Below are 20,657 nucleotides of genomic sequence, written 5' to 3'. Positions count from 1 at the left end.
ATCCTATTATTAACACAAACACACAGCAGACAGAGGAGTCAGTGGGACAGCTCATCAGTCACACTCAGCATATCGTGGACATTAGAGTTCAGCGTTTCAGCCCCAGCCCGACGGGGCCCGAAAGAGCCTGGCGGGGCTTGGTTGTGTTGGGATAGGGCTCGGGCTGTGCAAATGCATAAATAAATAAACAATAAATAAATACATACATACATACATACATACATACATACATACATACATACATAAATAAATACATAAATAAATAAATAAATAAACAATAAATAAATAAATAAATAAATAAATAAATAAATACATATATACATACATACATACATACATACATACATACATACATACATAAATACATAAATAAATACATAAATAAACAATAAATACATACATACATACATACATACATACATACATACATACATAAATAAATAAACAATAAATAAATAAAAATAAATAAATAAATAAATAAATAAATACATACATACATACATACATACATACATACATACATAAATACATAAACTGTGTCTGTCTCTGTAATTAGAGTAGGCCAGGGGTTGTCAAAGTCTGAGACTGTGGGCCTCCCCCTCAGACAAAGCTTGGGGGGGCCAAAGCTTAACGTTACCGTAGTTTCGCTAAATTCATGGATGCCTATGGGATCGTGATCATGTTATTTGACCCCATAGACACCAATTGAGACAAGATAGCCTGATATTGCTGTTTGACATACTTCAGACTAAAAATAAAATCTGTCTGAAGTGGAAAAGACAATAAAATTCCGCAAAAACTGCTGTCTCTGAACTATTTCTTTAACCAAATCACACACAGGCTATTCCACGTGATCTCCTTTTGATAACTAATCTAATCACTTCCATTCACTGAGCCTCCCCTGAACCTGTTTGGTGCCCCTCCCCCTGGGGAGGGCCGCCTCCCACTTTGAAAACCTCTAGTAGGCTCATCTGCATTCTAATATGCATTTAGTGAGCAGTGAGCACTGACTGAGTGAGCAGCGAGCACTCGGTGCTGTCCATGGTGCTGATTGCTCATTTTGGAGTCGATAAATTGTGAAGACTTTCTCTACTGCTAAAATAACACAGCTAGTTTGTGGCATTCCTGTTTGCTTGCTCATTCTCTCTCTCTCTCTCTCTCTCTCTCTCTCTCTTTCATTCTCTCTCTCCCCTCTCTCTCTCTCTCTCTTTCATTCTCTCTCTCCCCTCCCTCTCTCTCTCTCCTGCACTCTCTCACCCGCTATGTGATTTGAGCCGCCGCCTATACTTGCGTAGCCTTTCTGGCAATAACCGACTGTTTTTTTGTGTGTGTTTTTTCTCACTCGGTTTGGTCGTCTCGGGCTCAGCATTATTGGATGATCTCAGCCAAGCCAGGCTCAGGTGTAGACATACGCACACACACACACACACACACACACACACACACACACACACACACACACACACACACACACACAGCAAACCATAGAGGTATGCAAATACTCTGAAATAGGGTAACCCCCTATATAGCATAGGGTTAGGCTTAAAGAGTACAGTGGTACAAAACAAACTCAAATCTAATGTGCACACCCATGGACATGCCACAGCCAAAACAGACCTGGTGGAAGCGGCCTGGGGTCTGACAACAACACGACAACTCACCAGACAACAACATGGGGTCTTTGTCCGCAGATTTGCGAACGTGGTCGGACTCTCCGGTTAGGGAGCTCTCGTCGATCTTCAGGTCGTTGCCCTGGATCAGTATCCCATCAGTAGGCAGCAGGTCACCTGGATGAGGGAACACACAGGGGTGTAGTGGTACATGAGAAGGTGAGTAACCTATGACCCATACACCTATGGTCTGATCGAGGGATCGGTCATAACCCATATAAATAATAATAAAATGATATAATCACAATAAAGAAGAGTAAGCTTTGTAGCTAACTACAACACATCCAACATAGCGAGCAAATAATGTATCATGTAAAAAAACGGCATACAGTATTACTGGTTTGTCATTATTTATTTATTATTAAAAAAAAATGCCATTTTTGCCTTCCTAGCAGAATTGTGAGGCCAGTAAAAATGCCAGTAGGTCGGGTGGGGTTGAGGTGGGGAGTTTGTGTACGGGCCAGAAAGTGAGTTTTGAAAGCCAGAAATCTTAGCAGCTGGCCAAGTCGTTGTATTGATCAACAAATCTTTTCAACCTGGAAATTGCAGGGGCATAGTTTACAGTAAGCTTACTGTAAGTGTGTAAGAAATAGAATATAACGGTATGTTTGGCAAAGCTATATATATCCACCTACGGCGTCGGGTGAAGCACGACCCTTAGGTGTGGTATAATGAGCATATACCACGGCCTGTCGTGATCTAGTGCTTAAAGTCCCTGGAAACCAAAATCCACAAAAACGTTCTAACTATGTTATTTAGGGTCTTATGTTAGTAATTTTGTGCCTCCGAAATTATTATACATTACTTTCAACCCAAAGCCTTAAAATCGACACTTTTCTACAAGATTCTACAAAGTACTTCCTCATTGAAGACAGCAGTGCGCGAGGTGCTAAAATGCAGGAGCTTATGACGTCATAAGCTCTATATAACCTTTGTACACGCGCGCAATCTGCACCCACCCTCCTTTTGTCCGTTCTTGCCCCCAGTGACAGCGCTCCCTTGCTGTCCGTCTCCCTCCCACTCTGTGTGCCGTCTGCCAAGCGCTCTCTCTCTCTCTCTCTCTCTCTCTCTCTCTCTCTCTCTCTCTCTCTCTCTCTCTCTCTCTCTCTCTCTCTCTCTCTCTCTCTCTCTCTCTCTCTCTCTCTCTCTCTCTCTCTCTCTCGGGACTAGTGAGAGAGAGCACAGAGAGAGAGAGAGAGAAGCATAGCGCTTGGCAGACGGCACACAGAGTGGGAGGGAGACGGACAGCAAGGGAGCGCTGTCACTGTTGACGAGAGGTTACTCTCTCACACACACACACACACACACACACACACACACACACACACGTGCTGTGGACACACAGCACGAGTGCTGTGTAACTCGATCTCTTTCTTCGTTTCCCTCCCCCCCCTCTGTCTCGCGCTCTCTCTCTCTCGGAAAACCTGCTGCAGATGGGACACGCCCACACAGTCCGCGGGAGAAATACACTCTAAAAAATAATTGATTCCCCATGAGTTTTGCCACGACTGTCAAACCTAAATTTATATACTTTGCGACGTTCATCATCGTTCAAATTTGGCTGGTGGCTTATTAACATAGGGTCCTGTGATGTGATGAACTCAAAATGCTAAATAATAAAGAAATATTTCTGGTTTCCAGGGACTTTAAGTATATGTATGCTGGGCACACATGCTTCAAATTCAGTCTTCTTTCGCTTCATTTGTAACTGCATGCTTACTGTATGTGTCCTGATCCAGGAATGTTGCCATTTTACATTAGATTTAGTTTTCAACACATTATCAAGAGTGGAACAAGTGGAGTTGGGACTCTTTAGTGATGTAAACTAGGGGTTAGGATGTGTTTTAGGGTTAGGAAGTCAGATGCAGTGGATTTCTGTATTTTTTTGTGCTTTTGGCAGTTTTGGGATCGACCCTACTGACCAACAGAGACTTATAGTAGCTGCTGGTTGCAGTTAAAAAAATTGGCAAAAAATTAATTTAAATTGAATTTTGGCTTTTTCTGCCATTCTGATATATCTAGTGTCAGGGTGGCTTTTACATATTAATATTGATTTTCATCGGCTGAGAGTAATGGTACGTAATCACAGCCCCAGAGAATTTACACAACAATGTCAAATGACCCGTTTTCGCGCACCGCAACACTATTAAAGTTGACGGAAAAGAAGACTCCCGCTTCACGTCATTGTTCACAGTCATATGCAGCTATCTGTTTATAGAGATTAGCTGAAATGTTGTCTGGACCTGAAATACCTACAAAATAGGGCTCTGGCGATTCACTTATCTCCCGATTCGATACTATCACGATTCTTGGGTGCCGATTCGATTTATATTGCGATTCTTAAGTATTGCGATTCTACGATTATTGCGATTCGATATTACGATTTATTGCGATTTTTGTTTCTTTTTTTCTTTTCTTTTTTCAGTTTGTTTGCTTTTTTACACTAGATTAGAACATGGGAAAAGTTGAATCATACACTAGAGACTGTATATTATATATCATGAGTAGGGCTGGGCGATATAGTTAAAAACAGGGGCGGACTGGGATCATAATTCAGGCCGGGCATTAGATACCAAGCAGGCCAGGCCGATATGGGCCGACGCGCGTGACATTTGGGCCGTTTGAAGCCAGATTTGGGCCGTTTGAAGTCCAATTTTACAATGAGATGCACCCACTTTAACCCTGAAGTGTAATTATTACTTCAGACTAACTAATAAAGTAATACAACCACTAGTAAACCAGTAGGCGGCGCCTGGCCTGCTGTTCAGTGAGTGGCCTGACTGCAAGCACCCATTTTTTTTTTTTTTTTTTGGCGATTATCGATTCTGGAATAAAAGATTGATTAAAAAAATCGTGACATTAAAAATCGCGATACTTAGGTGAATCGATTTTTTCCCCCACCCCTACTACAAAACGTATTGATCGATCAACTGCAACTCCATTCTCACGTCAATTGGACTGTAAACGAAGACCGCGGTGCACAGAATCAGAAGTCTTGGCGCCGACATCCGCTCTACACGGAAACCCAGAAATATCGTCCATCTGTCCCAGAGTCTTATTAGTCGTCAGACTGATAGACTCTGGGTGCCCAGATTGTTGAAAGCATCTTGTCTTTGTCTTCATACTGACCGTATTTGACTTGTGCCACGTCTCCCACCACCATGTCGGCCACGGGGATCTGGATGACGGTGCCGTTGCGAACCACGGCGAAGCGCTGCTCCTGCTCAATGCGGCTCTGCAGCCCACGGAACTGCTTCTCTTTACTCCAGTCGTTGAAGGCCGTCACCAGCACCACGCAGATGACCGACAGCAAGATGGCCGCGCCTTCGATCCAGCCGGCCTCCGCCTCGCCTTCGTCCTCCGCAGACGCCACATTTCCACACGCTGCTCAAAGGCACCAGGGCAGGGAGGGGAGGGGAGGGCGGGGAAGGCGGTTAGACAGGTCAACAAAGAGAGAGCAGATCCAATTTAAAGTCACCCATCGTCTTCACTATTCTAAGCACAGGTTGCACAGGATCTTCCCTTCTGTCTCTCCACTGTGTGACAGGTGTCAGGTGTCGGAGGACACTTTGTCTCATGCCTTCTGGTTCTGCCCTTCACTCACGGGATTCTGGACTTCGGCTGCTCGGAGTCCTCTTCCCTACAGCTGTGCAACAATCTTTGACACTGGGGACAACTGTTGCAAAAAACTAATTTGAAAGGAGTGGAAGTCCCCCTCTTCCCCCTCTTTTCAACTGTGGTTGATGGATATGATCTCTGTTATACGGATGGAGAGACTCAGGTCCCTGAGAACCAACTCACTTGGAAAATTTCTAGTTATCTGGGAGCCGTTTCTAGCCTACCTCGATGAGGTTAGGGCCGATGGGTGACTCACCCAGTCGATCCCATGTACATCTCTTACAAGTGCATAAGCACCTTATGTAGCACCGTGTTGCAATATTGAATGTTGGTGATATTTGTAAGTTATTTTCTTTTTTCCCTTTTCCTGTGATTGAGCCTGTTTGTCTGTTTTGTTTTGTTTTCTGTTCTATCATTTCTTTTTACATTTTAAAATAAAATATTAAAAAAAACAAAAAACAAAGAGAGAGCAGAGGCAAGTTCAGAAGGAACATGACATGAAAGCATCTATTGTGAGTTGATACATGGTTGGGGTTAGGGTTAGGGTTATACGTATTTAAGTTATCATTTCTGGTAAATATTGAACAGATGTTGATATGGCTGCACCATAAAAGTTGGGGCAATATCCATAGTCGTCCATAGCTGGTGCCTGCATCGTTTTGTGAAATCGGGACCCTAAATATCTTACTGATATAATGCTTTCAATGTTTCTTTAAGCAGGCAGAATCTCATTGAGATGTCCTTCTTTTTCCCCAAGGAACATGCAAAGCAATGACAAAGACAATACACAATGCAATTCATCAATCATCGTCAATATACAGATGCATACATTGTATTGTATTGTATTGTATTGTATTGTATACATTGTCGGTAAAGCTAGCAGTGCAAGTTAGGGAGTGACAGCTTACATTCCGTCTCGTCGCCAGGGGGCTGGTACAAGGAGAGGCCCAGGGAGATGATGGCAGCGATCTCCAGGATGATGAGGGTCACGTCCTGCAGGGCTTCCCACACCAGCTGCAGGAAGGTCTTGGGCTTCTTTGGCGGGATGAAGTTCTGTCCAAACACCTGCGTGCGTTTCTCCAGGTCGGACACGTTGTCTGAGAGGCCTTGGTGGGGGACACAAAGGGTCTGTTCACAATCATATTCAATTTGTTTGTTTTTTTCCTTTGGTGCTTATTAAGGAATGAATTATCTCACTAAAGCAAGATGAATGAAAACACAAGTTGTAAATTAGGGATCTGTCGTTTTTTTAAGGGCACTTTGCTTTGACCCTGTGATCGTCCTGGTTTCAAAGTTGCTTCTTGTCCGAGCTGGACATCATTAGTTCCTTGCTGCTAGCCTCTGCCACATGTCAGCTGTGGTTACTGTTACACATTGCCACCCATCAAGTGAAGGAACTCTAAATTGGCCAGAGTAACTCAGCTGGTAAATGTTGCTGAATTGGCCATCCTTCAAGGCAAATATCCTCTCATTAATTGTGCTTGCCAGCGATGTACTTTACTTACGGCACGTTTTTTTTTCTCCAGATTTGTCTCCTAAATTGTATTTCACCAGACCCCCCTGCCAAGCTATCCCGGTCGTTGCTACACCCCATCAGCTGATAGGTTGAGGCGATGTCTCGTCATAGACGCTGGGTTAGCTGGCTCAGCCTGGCTGGGGGCGTGGTCAGGGTGGGGTGAATCCCCTTGTTCTATCAATTCAGCAAAGTTAGAATTTAGCTGCTAGCCCAGCCCAGGCAGACACGATCGGGGATTCAACCACCGCAGTAAACGCACATCTGAATAGACGTCTTGTGTTCTGCTCTAGAATCCCCAAAACTGTAGTTAGAGCCGCAGCACCTGCCTTTGGTGAGTCAGCCCATTGAGATATATGGGCGGTTTTACCCCACTCGCGCGCCGGCCGTATAACATTTTATGGGCGTTCCCACACATGCCGACTGTCTCTATCTGGGGAGAGTTGTAGACTAGCAATATGCTTCCTCCGATACATGAGTCGCCAGCCGCTTCTTTTCACCTGACAGCGAGGGGTTTCACTGGTGCCCTGACTGACCAGACGAGGCACTAGTGCTGCGACCAGGACACATACCCTTAATCCGGCTTCGCACCCGCATGCACGGCCAATTGTGCCTGTACGGACAGCCGAACAAGCGGGAGGCAACACGGGGCACGAACCTGCGACCCTTGAGTTGATAGCGAGGGGATTTACCGCTGCACTACCCGCGGACGCCTAGCCTGGTAAACCAGCCTGTCACGTGAACTCACATTCCATTTGGTTCTGCGAGACTGTCTGGCCACAAGGCCTGGGAGGGTGTTAAGCAGAAGCTGCAAAGCGGAAGAGCCAATCAGCGTGTGCGCTGTGATTGACAGCGCAAGTTGCCCAATCAGGAATGCCACTAGCACTGCACTAACAAAACAAGTACAGGAGTATCGCCGCAAGTTTCTCGGCGGAAAACATGTTTTTGCCATTCTCCCGAGTGGATTTGGGTTTGACTGGATCCAACGCTGATTGGCTGAAGGAGTTGTCTGTCAAGGCAACTACGCCCGCCCGGACTGGATGAAGAGTTGGGGCCAGACCGTCACGCAGAACCAAATGAAATGTGAGTGCACGTGACGGGCTGGTTTACCAGGCTAGCGGACGCCCTACTTATAGCACTTTCAACAGTCAAGTAAAAATCGGAGTATTGTTTTGGGCCAAGAGCAGTTGGGTTGTCTGGAAAACCTGTCAAATATTAACAAGCGGTTCAGTATCAATCATCACATAATTTCCCATCATGCCATAGGGTAAGTTAGGTTTAATCATATCTATTCCACTAGCATAGCTCATTTTTGGACCATAAAACGAGGAAGAACTGACATGGAGGGCATCCGGTTGTGGTGACTTTCAATTCAAGGACAGTCTGGGACTGTGAAATTATACACTTTTATGGTCCTGTCTGAAATGGTCGCGTTGTTATAGAATAGACTGATGAAATGATCAGTGCTGGGTTCATTATTTAGTACTCTTTAGTCCCGTCGAAAATAACAAAATGACTTTGCTTGTTCCTCCCTGGGGGCAATATTTCCGAGGATTCTAAGAATGAGGACAGAGTGTCTCTGTCCACTGTCACCAGTCGAAGATATGAGGACACACGCTCAGATAATGTTGTTTTAGGAGTAATTGGAAATCAACTTATTCCAGCACTTCAGTATGAGGATCAGGGTGGGACTTACATGGAGGCGCTGGCTTCAGTTGCCCCTTCCTCTCTGGCCGTGATGCCCTGAGATCCCTAAGGCCACCTTGGCAGTGCCCTGCTACCAGCCTGCTACTGTCAGTTGCTTTAAAAGCATCAGTTTAATGTAGCTGCTCTATGCAAAGGATGTATAACTCACTTTAACACACATTTCAGAAAGATCGCCGTCACGATTTCAATAGAGCAACGGCCTTTGTGCCCTGGCATGTGGCTTTGTGCCCTAAAAAGATTGTGACGCCAAAGGCCAGATGGCCTTGCCACCAAAAAGGACGATACAAATTCCCACCCTGGTGCTCCTATCCTGCTCCTATCAGGGTCGTTGTAATGTCTGGTTGTGGTGTTCTGGGCACGTTGTAGCTCAAGCTCAGTAGGGATGCACATTGCAGTGATATAGTTTCCACATCCACATTCAGAGTGAACGTAGTGCAATCCAACAGAGGAGGCGCTAGTGGTGCAGCGACCAGGACACCCAGGCGTCCCATCCGCAGACACGGCCAATTGTGCCTGTATGGACGCCCGATCGAGCCGGAGGTAACACAGGTGTGTTTTGAAGAGCCTCATCACGTCTCTTTACAGGACTTCCTTAATAAACAGTGTTGCTGGCATGCTGATTTCCACACAGACTCACACACAATGGTGACATTCAAAAGTCCAACAGTCACTTGTTCTTTTCCACCCTCACCTCTTCCTCTTCCTGTCTCCATGACACGCTGTCCCGTCCCGACTCTGTCCCGAAACATCGCCTTCAACCCCCTTATGCTCAATGACAAGTAAATGATGTGATTGACAGGTGCCTAGCGTAACCCAATTAACCCAATTAGTGCTGAAATTATTTGGTTGATTAATTGGTTCGTTGATCGATAGAAAAGCAATCGATTATATTGGTGATAATTGATTAATTGTCTTTTGTCAAGTAAGAATTGACATTTGGTTGCAGCTTCACAAATGTTAAAATTTCACATCATTATGAGATGAATACTTGTGTTGTTGTTTTTCTGAACTACGAAGAACAAGAAGAAGAAGAAGAAGAAGAAGAAGAAGAAGAACTATAGACGGACAAACCCGTCTAGTGTCTAAACACCCGTCTAAACATGTGACAGTTGCTTGGTCATCATGGCTATGTTGTGCTCACTTGTTCTGCTATTTTCTTTGCTTGCTGTTGCACTTTACTTGTCAAGTTTGAGTGAGGTGTGAGAAAGCTGCTTCTACAGAACAGGTGCAGGGTGGACGATAAGCGCTGTGGCGTTGCACAACTGTCTTTGGTGTGGTTGAGGTAGAGGCGGTGATACATGTTTTAGATCATACAATGAAACGACATTTAGCATGAAGACAATTGAACGCACCCCAAGCAGGCCGTGCCTCGGTCGAATGGTGGAAAAACAACTGTGGTGAGCACAGAAAAGCATCTCAGAATGCAACACGTCAAACCTGAAGGCGGATGTGGCTTTGGTAGCCAGTTGACACTGAGCTGAAAGCCAGTATAGGAATTTAAAACAATATTTTGAGGGTCACTTTTCCCCCCACTGTCTAAAAAATGGGCACATTTACCAGCTTTAAGGAGGTCAAGTGCACCGCCACCACCACCACCACCACCACCACCACCACCAGGAAACTGGAGGCGGTTGCTGGTAGGAATAACCTATCATTTCTCATGAGGTTGACCCAGTTTGTTTATTCCCACATTTGACTTACAGGTGGCTGTTCTGTGTATTTGTCATATAGGTCACGTGATGGAGAAATGCAGCTGAAGCCAAAAAGACATTCTGAAGATCGTCAGGGCAAAGATAAATTATGAGGACAAAGCCTTAAAATAAAGTAATTCTATAAAAAATGTTTTAGTGTAGGACAATATTCAGTCAATTTAATCAATATATTTGAAATAAAGCTTGCGTAAGCTCATTCTTGTTTGAGAAGAATCATTTATATGAGATGAGATGATGTCCCACATTTTGATTGGCTCTTCAAAAGTCAAACCACTGAGAGAGAGAGAGAGAGAGAGAGAGAGAGAGAGAGAGAGAGAGAGAGAGAGAGAGAGAGAGAGAGAGAGAGAGAGAGAGAGAGAGACTAATTTAAAAAAAAGTTTTGTTTTCTCTTATTCTGGCTTTCTGATGTCTTTAGTCTTCTATGATTGACTATCTCTGAGTTGTGGACTGTTGGTCAGGACAAAAGAGGACATTTGAGGATGTCATCTTGGGCTTTGGGGGGGGGGGTGACATATTATACCAAACGAAGCAACTTTGAGACAAATAATAAGTTCATTGCAAATATAGGGAGATGCATTTTGGGCAAACTGCATGGCTGGATGGATGGATGAGCGACAAATAAATGATTATGAGGCTGGAATGTTCCTTCGGGATATGATTATTAAAAGTCTAATTTGATGTGGAGTATAAAGGATTGAGTGAAAATGTCATTCGGACATTTTTATTTTGCTGCATTGCCATTGAAGTCGTCATTTCTCTGTGTCCAAAATGTGAGTCTGCATTGGTCAGGATTTCATAATTGTAGCCAATATTGTGGAAAATGGGTATTTTTGGGGAATACAAACTTGAATCAAGGTATTATCTCAACATTTGACCATGAGCATAATTAGAGTAGAATGGTTTCTAGAATCTGAAAAATCTTCAGCACTGTGCTCTCACCTCTCCGTTTTAATATCTGAAACAACAAAGACCTACTGTATGACAACTAATATTTTAATTAATTAATGCAGCCTCATTAAAAACTAGCCCTAACCCTAACCCTGTGACTAAACAGCTGTGGTAATCTCATATTATCTGACTGGGAGGAAATAAAATCTGGTCTAACAAAATGAAGAATATTGAGCGAAAAGGAACGAATGAACCATTTTGAACAAATCTTTCTGGAGCTCTAACCATGCAGACTGTGAAATGGAACATACTGGTTCAAGTAAATTGAGCCTCCCACTCGAGTTGCCCATTAAAGGTCATTGAATGAGTCGGACGGCCGCTCAGCTAGTCACCTTTCCCCCACCCACTCACCCACTCACTCACTCACTCACTCACTTACTCACAAGCAGGCACTGAGCTCGCCAACCTCTCTGCTCTCTCTATGAGACAAATGGCTTCTACATGATCAAAGTACAGGCTACAGTGAGCCACAGAACAGCCGTCAACGATGGCAAAGCAGGTATTCCAAGATCCATTCTGTGTCGGCGAAATCCAACTATTACACAAGAAACAAAGCGACAAACCGGGGCAACAGCAAAGAACTAGTGGCAACGAAGGCAGACTGTTGCGTTACTGCACGGCGCCTTTTTTCAGTAGGGATGGGATATTGGTATCGGGTGCCGATATGACGTAATTCACATATCGGATATCGGACTGACGTCGCTGATCCCCATTCCGATCCAGAGTCCTTTCATAGCTGCACTGGACCATAAACCCATGTATGTTTTGTTTGTTTTTGCTTTTCTGTCTGAGCCTGTTTTTGTTTTCTATGTTCTGAAAATTACAAAATAAAATATGGAAAAAAAAAAGTTGCAAATGGCAAATGGCGGAAGAGAGGAAGAGGCGGAGGTGGAAGAAATCAGGAGAAACCGCACTAAATCATACAGCGACAGGCTCAAGGGGCTTTCCCATAGGCCACGTCGCTCTGGAAAGATTTGCGCATTGGAATGATCAGATGAGATAAAGTTGGACAATGAGCAGAACTTTTTGTGTGCCCTCTCTCTTCCCCTGCACTGATTCGCTACCAGCTGACCAGCCAATCAGCCAATCATCCGAGTCAACATCTTGAATTGGCAGAAAAAGCCGCCGAGGAGGCCAACTAGAGCTAACGGTGCGGGACACCGCAAAGACTAGCTTGACAGATGCTCACCGACAGCCCAGACATTGCCAACGGACGATTATCGGCTGTGTGTGTCAGGGGTACACCTTCACATATCTCACTTAACAAACCCGCTCTTTAAGGAAGTGTTGCTGAACGAGTTGTTCATTTGAGTTTTCAATTTGTATATATGTAACTCGTATACCAGTGTTGGGCAAGTTACTTTCAAAATGTAATATACTACATATTACTAGTTACTTTCATTTGAAAGTAATGTTACTTCTGGGTAGAGTAACTCGTTACTTATTACACTACTTTTGCGTAGTCAACCGTCTTGAAGTCAGTGTAAACCATACAAAAATGTTATCCTTACCCTTTGTTATTGTCATCTATGGTGGTTATTTGCAAAAAAAACACACAATTTGATTAGGAAATGATTGTATCTTTATTTAAGGGTTAGGGTTAGGGGTGCTTTGATTTTTTTTAAAAATAACAATTTGTAACTTGTGTTACTTGACAAAGTAACTGGCAGTGGTATAATATTACTGAAATCCTATTGGTAATAAGTTATATTACTGAGTCACTGCTAAAAGTAATATATTACATGTAATATGTTACTTTTGTAATGAGTTACCCCCAACACTGTCGTATACTGATTAATTGCACTCGACATGGCAGTGCTATCACACACATGGTACACTGCTCTAGTTTTCAGCTTGATTTGTTGAATTGAACAGATTTTTGTCATTCAAACGACTCTGAATTCGTTTTTACTGTTATACACGCCATGGGCTAGCGCGTAGCTCCGTTTGTGAAGCCAATGCGGAAGTAACTTAAACCTGCATTATTTTGAATGGCCTGCAGGGGGCGACTCCACTGGCTGCAAAAAGAAGACCCGTTAGATGGAAGTGAATGGGAAAATGGCGCTACTTCTCACTTGATTTATAGCCCCAGTAAACACTTTCCTAATGAGTTTATGGTCTCCATCGTCATTTTCAGGTCTTCTTCAACACAGCATGATGTTCATTTGATAAATTATGGTCGCATTTAGAGTAAAATAGACGATAAAAAAAAATTATGTTTTGGGGCGTGATTGACAGGTCGCCTGTCCAGTGATCACGCAGCTCACCGATCATCACGGACCAATAGCAGGCCGTGCTGTGGCTCTTCTCGTTGGCACTTCTCGTCTCTTCATGGCACTTCTGGCTCCAAGTAACCAAGATGGCGACGGTGAAAATGCCAACCTCAAAGCTTCAAAACACGAGTCCGAAAAACAATGCGTGACATCACGGTATCTCTGTCCATAACGGTCTATGCTTATACATCAGAATGTAAAGCAGCAATATACATCAATAAGAGAGAGAGAGAGAGAGAGCTGCAAGCCGTAAACCGCTGTCTCTACGTGCCTCGCCCTGCTGATTGTATTACAGTGAATGCTCTGATTAATAAATATAAATAAATATGAATGCTTTGTTTGTGATGCTAGTTTAGTTTAGTTTAACAGCGAGCACCTAGGCATTGGTTGGTTGATTTTTTCGATGCATTCCATGACTTTTTCTCCCCCCTGACAGCCCCCTCTCTGTGTTCCAGGATTGTTGTTTGTAGAACTATGGCAGCTCGTTGAGTGGGTACCTGCTCAGGTCGTTGAGCGGGTACCGGCTCAGCTCGTTGAGCGGGTACCTGCTCAGGTCGTTGAGCGGGTACCGGCTCAGCTCGTTGAGCGGGTACCTGCTCAGGTCGTTGAGCGGGTACCGGCTCAGCTCGTTGAGTGGGTACCTGCTCAGGTCGTTGAGCGGGTACCGGCTCAGCTCGTTGAGCGGGTACCTGCTCAGGTCGTTGAGCGGGTACCTGCTCAGGTCGTTGAGCGGGTACCGGCTCAGCTCGTTGAGCGGGGCTCAGCTCGTTGAGCGGGTACCTGCTCAGGTCGTTGAGCGGGTACCGGCTCAGCTCGTTGAGCGGGGCTCAGCTCGTTGAGCGGGTACCTGCTCAGCTCGTTGAGCGGGTACCTGCTCAGCTCGTTGAGTGGGTACAGGCTCAGCTCGTTGAGCGGGTACAGGCTCGGTGTCAAACAGGGCGCCTGGGTCTTCTGTGTAGAGCTATCTCTCGTTCCTCACAAGGGACTTGCAGCTTGCTGTGCTGGGCTGATGACTCCATTCCACATCCCAGGCATGGACACCAGGAACAGTGCTCCTGGTCTCCAGAGACCAGCTGGTTGTTTCAGCGTTCCCACTTTGACATGCTGACAGTTCTCATGGCGAGGCACCAGGTGATAAATCTTACTGTGTTCGTTCTTGTTCAATTGCTGAGTAAAAAGAGGCAACTGAGGCAGCATTTATGCAGCCTTTATTCAGGGCATACTCCCTCCTAATTGGTGAGAAGAGTGAATTGTGTTTTTTTTCCCTTCTTCTTTGTCAGGGCCGAGGCAGAGCCTTGAGGGGATTAACCAATAGCGAAGCTAGGTAAGAGGACACAGCCCATACACAGGGAGCTCAAAACTTTTTTGAATGGGGGCCAAATTAGATCATGTGAAAATATTGGAGGGCCAGCGATGCTTCTCGCATCATACTGTATAGGTTATAAAAAAGATAATAATAAATCACAGAAAATACAATTGTATGTATAAGGATTTTATTTAGCATCTGAAAACGTTAGTTCTGCCTGTGCTGTTCCTAATTGGTGCTTGTCTACAAACTGTATGATAGTGCTGTCATCATTAGGTGATTTTTTTTTTTTTTACTTGCTTGATTAACCAATACTGTGTGGGGGGGCACATATAGTATATTTTGAGAGACAAGCCGAGGGCCACTTAAAATCGGTCCGCGGGCCGCAATTGGTCCCCGGGCCGGACTTTGGACATGCCTGCCATACAACATAGAACAGGGGTGGCCAAAGTACACCCCGTCGGCCTGCTGGCTGTTTTTAAGTGGCCCGCCATATATATATATATATATACATATAAAATGTATACTGTACCCAAAAAGAGTACAGGGGAACAGGGAAGTTACAGTACAGCTCCTGTGTACTGATGCATGAACATGAACACCATGCTAAATCATGAACTGTATGGCTCTATTATGTTTTTATTGTCATTCGAGTGTTTGAGTTTGAGTCTTTGTCATTCGAGTCCATGTATAGGGATGGCAACCTTGTCTATGATGTAGAAAATAACCTCATAAACAGTGATTATAGAGAGGCAAAGTGACCGCCTACTTCCTGCTTCAGCACTGTACCAGAGATTTTTATCCACCATTTATTTTCCCATGGACATTTCGTAAAATGCATATAAAATAGTTTTACTTGGTCAAACCAAACGGTTCAGCTATATTTAGAATCAGGAGAGACCATAGAACATTTCACTCGGGACCAAAACTCTTAAAAACGACATCGAAAAAACATTTTCTTTAAACCCTTTTTCTTTAAAAGCAATGTATTTACGTTTTGGTCCGAGTGAAATCTTATGTGGTCTCTCCTGTTTCTAAATATATCTGAACCGTTTGGTTTGAACATGTAAAACTATGTTTTATAAGCATTTGACGAAATGTCTATGGGAAAATAAATGGCGGATGAAAATCTCCGGTACAGCGCTGGAGCAGGAAGTAGGCGGTCACTTTGCCTCTCTATTGTCAACGGTTATGATGAGATCAAAGTCCCGTAAAGCTCGTGACCTACATCTCAGTGTAAGAGTGCTGATAAAGACGGGCTGCTCTCAGTCAAGTGAGATGGATGGAGGCGCAGAGTGGCACAGATGGCCAAATCAGTGTGTGTGTGCTCCTCAGCAGGGAGTGTGTTCTGGCACACGTGCTGAGGCAGACTGTTGCACACTACTACTGTCCCAGCCTCGCCAAATCTCACCTGCTGCTTCTGGCAACCTCGCCGTCACTCTCAGTTCTCTCCACCTCTCCTCTCTCACCACATTAACACCGGTCGGAGCAGCCTGCTAACATGGTGTTACCTCTCTCCACGTTCGCGTTTACCAATACGCAGGGTGTGGTCATTCCGTGCGCAAGGAACCAGTACATTGACCAGGATGTTAAAATAATTAATGTACTAACATCAGGCTATGCTGTACATACAGGACCATCAGACCGCAGCACCATTAGCTAGCCACCTAATCGTAATAGACATGACATTGATTAGCCACCTTATCGCAAAGATACACATTCACTATAGCCACCTAATCTAGAAGATACATTCACTATAGCCACCTAATATAGAAGATACATTCACTATAGCCACCTAATCTAGCAGATACATTCACTATAGCCGTCTAATCTAGAAGATACATTCACTATAGCCACCTAATCTAGAAGATACATTCACTCTAGCCACCTAATCTAGAAGATACATTCACTATAGCCACCTAATCTAGAAGATACATTCACTCTAGCCACCTAATCTAGAAGATACATTCACTATAGCCACTTAATCTAGAAGATACATTCACTATAGCCACCAAATCTAGAAGATACATTCACTATAGCCACCTAATCTAGAAGATACATTCACTCTAGCCACCTAATCTAGAAGATACATTCGCTATAGCCACTTAATCTAGAAGATACATTCACTATAGCCACCTAATCTAGAAGATACATTCACTCTAGCCACCTAATCTAGAAGATACATTCACTATAGCCACCTAATCTAGAAGATACATTCACTCTAGCCACCTAATCTAGAAGATACATTCACTATAGCCACTTAATCTAGAAGATACATTCACTATAGCCACCTAATCTAGAAGATACATTCACTCTAGCCACCTAATCTAGAAGATACATTCACTCTAGCCACCTAATCTAGAAGATACATTCACTCTAGCCACCTAATCTAGAAGATACATTCACTATAGCCACTTAATCTAGAAGATACATTCACTATAGCCACCAAATCTAGAAGATACATTCACTATAGCCACCTAATCTAGAAGATACATTCACTCTAGCCACCTAATCTAGAAGATACATTCACTATAGCCACTTAATCTAGAAGATACATTCACTATAGCCACCTAATCTAGAAGATACATTCACTCTAGCCACCTAATCTAGAAGATACATTCACTATAGCCACCTAATCTAGAAGATACATTCACTATAGCCACTTAATCTAGAAGATACATTCACTCTAGCCACTTAATCTAGAAGATACATTCACTATAGCCACCTAATATAGAAGATACATTCACTATAGCCACCTAATATAGAAGATACATTCACTCTAGCCACCTAATCTAGAAGATACATTCACTATAGCCGTCTAATCTAGAAGATAGATTCACTATAGCCGTCTAATCTAGAAGATACATTCACTATAGCCACCTAATCTAGAAGATACATTCACTATAGCCACCTAATCTAGGTGAAGATACATTCACTATAGCCGCCTAATCTAGAAGATACATTCACTATAGCCACCTAATCTAGAAGATACATTCACTATAGCCACCTAATCTAGAAGATACATTCACTATAGCCACCTAATCTAGAAGATATATTCACTATAGCCACCTAATCTAGAAGATACATTCACTATAGCCAGCCACCTAATCTAGAAGATACATTCACTATAGCCACCTAATCTAGAAGATACATTCACTATAGCCACCTAATCTGCTACAGGTGTATCACGCAGCAGCACCATTCACTAGCCAGGGTTGAGTGTGTGAGTGCGGGTATGTAACTCGGTTATCAAGTGGCCATCTCCCATCAATAATCAATCCCAGAACCGCCCTCTTCACACCCACTCTCAGTGTTAAACAGCACAATAGTGAGTGACCTACACGGGCCTGTACCTCGGTCACAACAGCACCCAATCATTACAAACACAATAGGCCAATGGGACAGCTGACCTTGTGTTGGCTTGCTAAACATGGTCGTACACACAAACAGTGCTTCACAGTCGGTTACCATGATGTCCGTCATATTGTGTTGTTGAACAATTACAGGTAACATTACAGTCCTGAGATATTAATCCTATTCTTTGTAATATATATTGTTTGCTATGTCTTTATAAGTGCTACTTTTTAAAATTGTTTGTCGTTTTTTACCTTGTTCATTGCTTGCTATATTTTTCTGTATTGTTGTTGATAATGTGTATTCTTTGATTTTATATTGTACTGTACTGTATTGTATTGTATTGTAAGTCGCTTTGGACAAAAGCGTCTGCTAAATCACATAAAGTAAAGTAAAGTAAAGATCACAACAACAACAACTTAATGTAAGACTCGTACAAGACATGACATTCAAATAAATCAAGTCATTCCAAACACACTCGTGAACTCGTATCTCTTACCGACTGTGGAGTGTGAAAGTTATATATCACCTGAAAGTGCACAAGCTCTCTAGTAGTGTTTCTACCCAACACTCCAATTGACGGTCTTTGCACAATAGCATTATTTGGTCAGATTCTCAGTAGGAGGAATCTGGATCTCCAGCAAAGCTTTCAGCATCTCCCCTCCGGCTTACGTGGGAATTGCTCTGCAGAATGGGAGGAGGTGTCTGTCTCTCTGCCCACCAGCTCGCCGATGCTTTGGTAGCTTAGCAACATACTGTAACATGAAAGCTTGGTGGGGCCGACCAAGTCGCATAGATTGGATGAGAGTCCAGGCGGACGAGGGAACTCTCACTTCACAGGTGCACTGCAACGAGTTGTTCTAACGCAACAACTGCATCGGTATACAGTATCAAACACAGCTGAAGAAAATCACACCCAGGTGTTGAAGTAAGCGCTGCAGGTGTGTAGGTCGCAGGTTTGCAGGTCCCGCCCCTCTCATCCACCCCCCCCCCCCACCCCCTTTCTGACACTGTGTGTGTGTGTGTGCGCGCGCATGCGTGTTTCCAGCCGCTCTGTTCTCCACAGCGTGCCAAAGTCTGGCCAATGAGGAAATGAATTCTCCATTAATTTCCAGGCGCCCTTACGGAAAAAAAACACATGATGTTCATGTGGTGAAACAGGTGGACACATGTTAAATTTCACATGTGCAAACATGTGGAACCCATGTGAAACCGATGGGAAGCGTGTGGTTTTTGAACATTTTCACATGCGCAAAACATGTTATCACATGTGAAGCACACGTGGAAAACACGGGGAAAACATTTACATGGGTTTTACATGTAATCACATAGGTTTCACAATTTACATGTGGTCACATGTGATCACATGTGGACACGTGATTTTTGCACATGTGAAGTTCATGTGGTTTTTCTGTAAGGACGTTTCTTAAACTGTGCGTGCGTGAATGTGTGTGTGTGTGCATGGCAGTGGCGCCGGAATGAGTTTGCAATTAGGGGGATTTTTTTGTTTGTTTTTTAAGCGCCGGCAAGAAAAAATTATGGTTTTTTTGGACGTTTGGATGATTTTTAGCCATATTTAGAGGAATATCTAATTTTAAATTAACATTAGGATTATACTGTAGTGATGTCATTATTCAGTATTTTCTCACTCACTTGGTGACCTGCTCTCCCTTTAGGTCATTTTACAATTACACTACAACAGACAGCAACACAGGCAGAAACACTGAACTTATTATTATTATTATTATTATTATTATTATTATTATTATTATTATTACTTCGAAACACTGTGCAAAACTTGTCATCTCAACACAAAAATAAAATAACAATAACCGTATACGATTATAGCAGCAGCCAATGACAACACATCCAAGCAATCCTAAAGTGCGTTAGTGAGTGCAGTACAGAGTCCGGGTCTGTCTGTCTCTCAGGTGTAATAATCCCACAACGATCACGGCTTTAACAAGCGTCACAGGCTGTGTAAACAGTGTAAAGTGGGCTCTAAGCGTCAGGGGCAGTTGCCCCCTCAGATTTTGAAGATTTTTTTTTTTTTTTTTTTAGAGGGACAAAATTTTAAGGGGGACAAAATGTCCCCATGTCCCCCTGCTTCCGGCGCCCCTGGTGCATGGGGCCTCGTGCCTGCGACCGGATCACAGCCGTGACGATATTAGACAACAACATCAATCCCTCTCGTGTGATATTGCTGAATTATTATCCTCCACGATTAATTGATTATAAAAACAGTTGGCGACTAATTTCCTGTCCATCGACTAATCGATGAATCGACCAATCGTTGCAGCTCTATATTTAAGAGGGGAATATGATTTAAGGCCTATGTCCACCGGCTGCTTTACGACTCCGTGCAGCTCCCTGAACAGACCCACACCAATGTCATCTGTCAGAAGCACGCATGTGGGATCCGACAAAAAATAGAACAGGTGCGTATATTTTCCGTACCGCATCTATTGCCACCTATTTATTAACATGGGCGAGAGTCTGTTCTGGCAGTTTTACCGGAGCCGTACCGCATCCGGCGTAGATTGGGTTTTAGAGAGG

At 43.6% G+C, this 20,657-nt stretch overlaps 1 protein-coding gene and 1 pseudogene across 2 annotated transcripts in view; both read right to left on the bottom strand.

Annotated features, from left to right (window-relative positions):
- The window catches only part of LOC310794898 (E3 ubiquitin-protein ligase TRIM35-like), a 571,381-nt pseudogene that overhangs the window by 194,912 nt on the left and 355,812 nt on the right, over nucleotides 1-20,657 (bottom strand). The window lies entirely within an intron of this gene.
- The window catches only part of atp2b3a (ATPase plasma membrane Ca2+ transporting 3a), a gene marked incomplete at both ends in the record, with an annotated part of 53,478 nt that overhangs the window by 32,387 nt on the left and 434 nt on the right, over nucleotides 1-20,657 (bottom strand). Inside the window, 3 exons of the mRNA XM_083656453.1 lie at nucleotides 1,662-1,787; nucleotides 4,800-5,054; nucleotides 6,197-6,394. Of these exons, the coding sequence (XP_083512579.1) occupies nucleotides 1,662-1,787; nucleotides 4,800-5,054; nucleotides 6,197-6,394 (579 nt within the window). The remainder of the gene's footprint in view (nucleotides 1-1,661; nucleotides 1,788-4,799; nucleotides 5,055-6,196; nucleotides 6,395-20,657) is intronic.

This window comes from Poromitra crassiceps (genome assembly GCF_964638095.1).
Source record: "Poromitra crassiceps genome assembly, chromosome: 20".
Taxonomy (NCBI): Eukaryota; Metazoa; Chordata; class Actinopteri; order Beryciformes; family Melamphaidae; genus Poromitra; species Poromitra crassiceps.
This window is presented reverse-complemented; position numbering and strand designations above follow the sequence as displayed.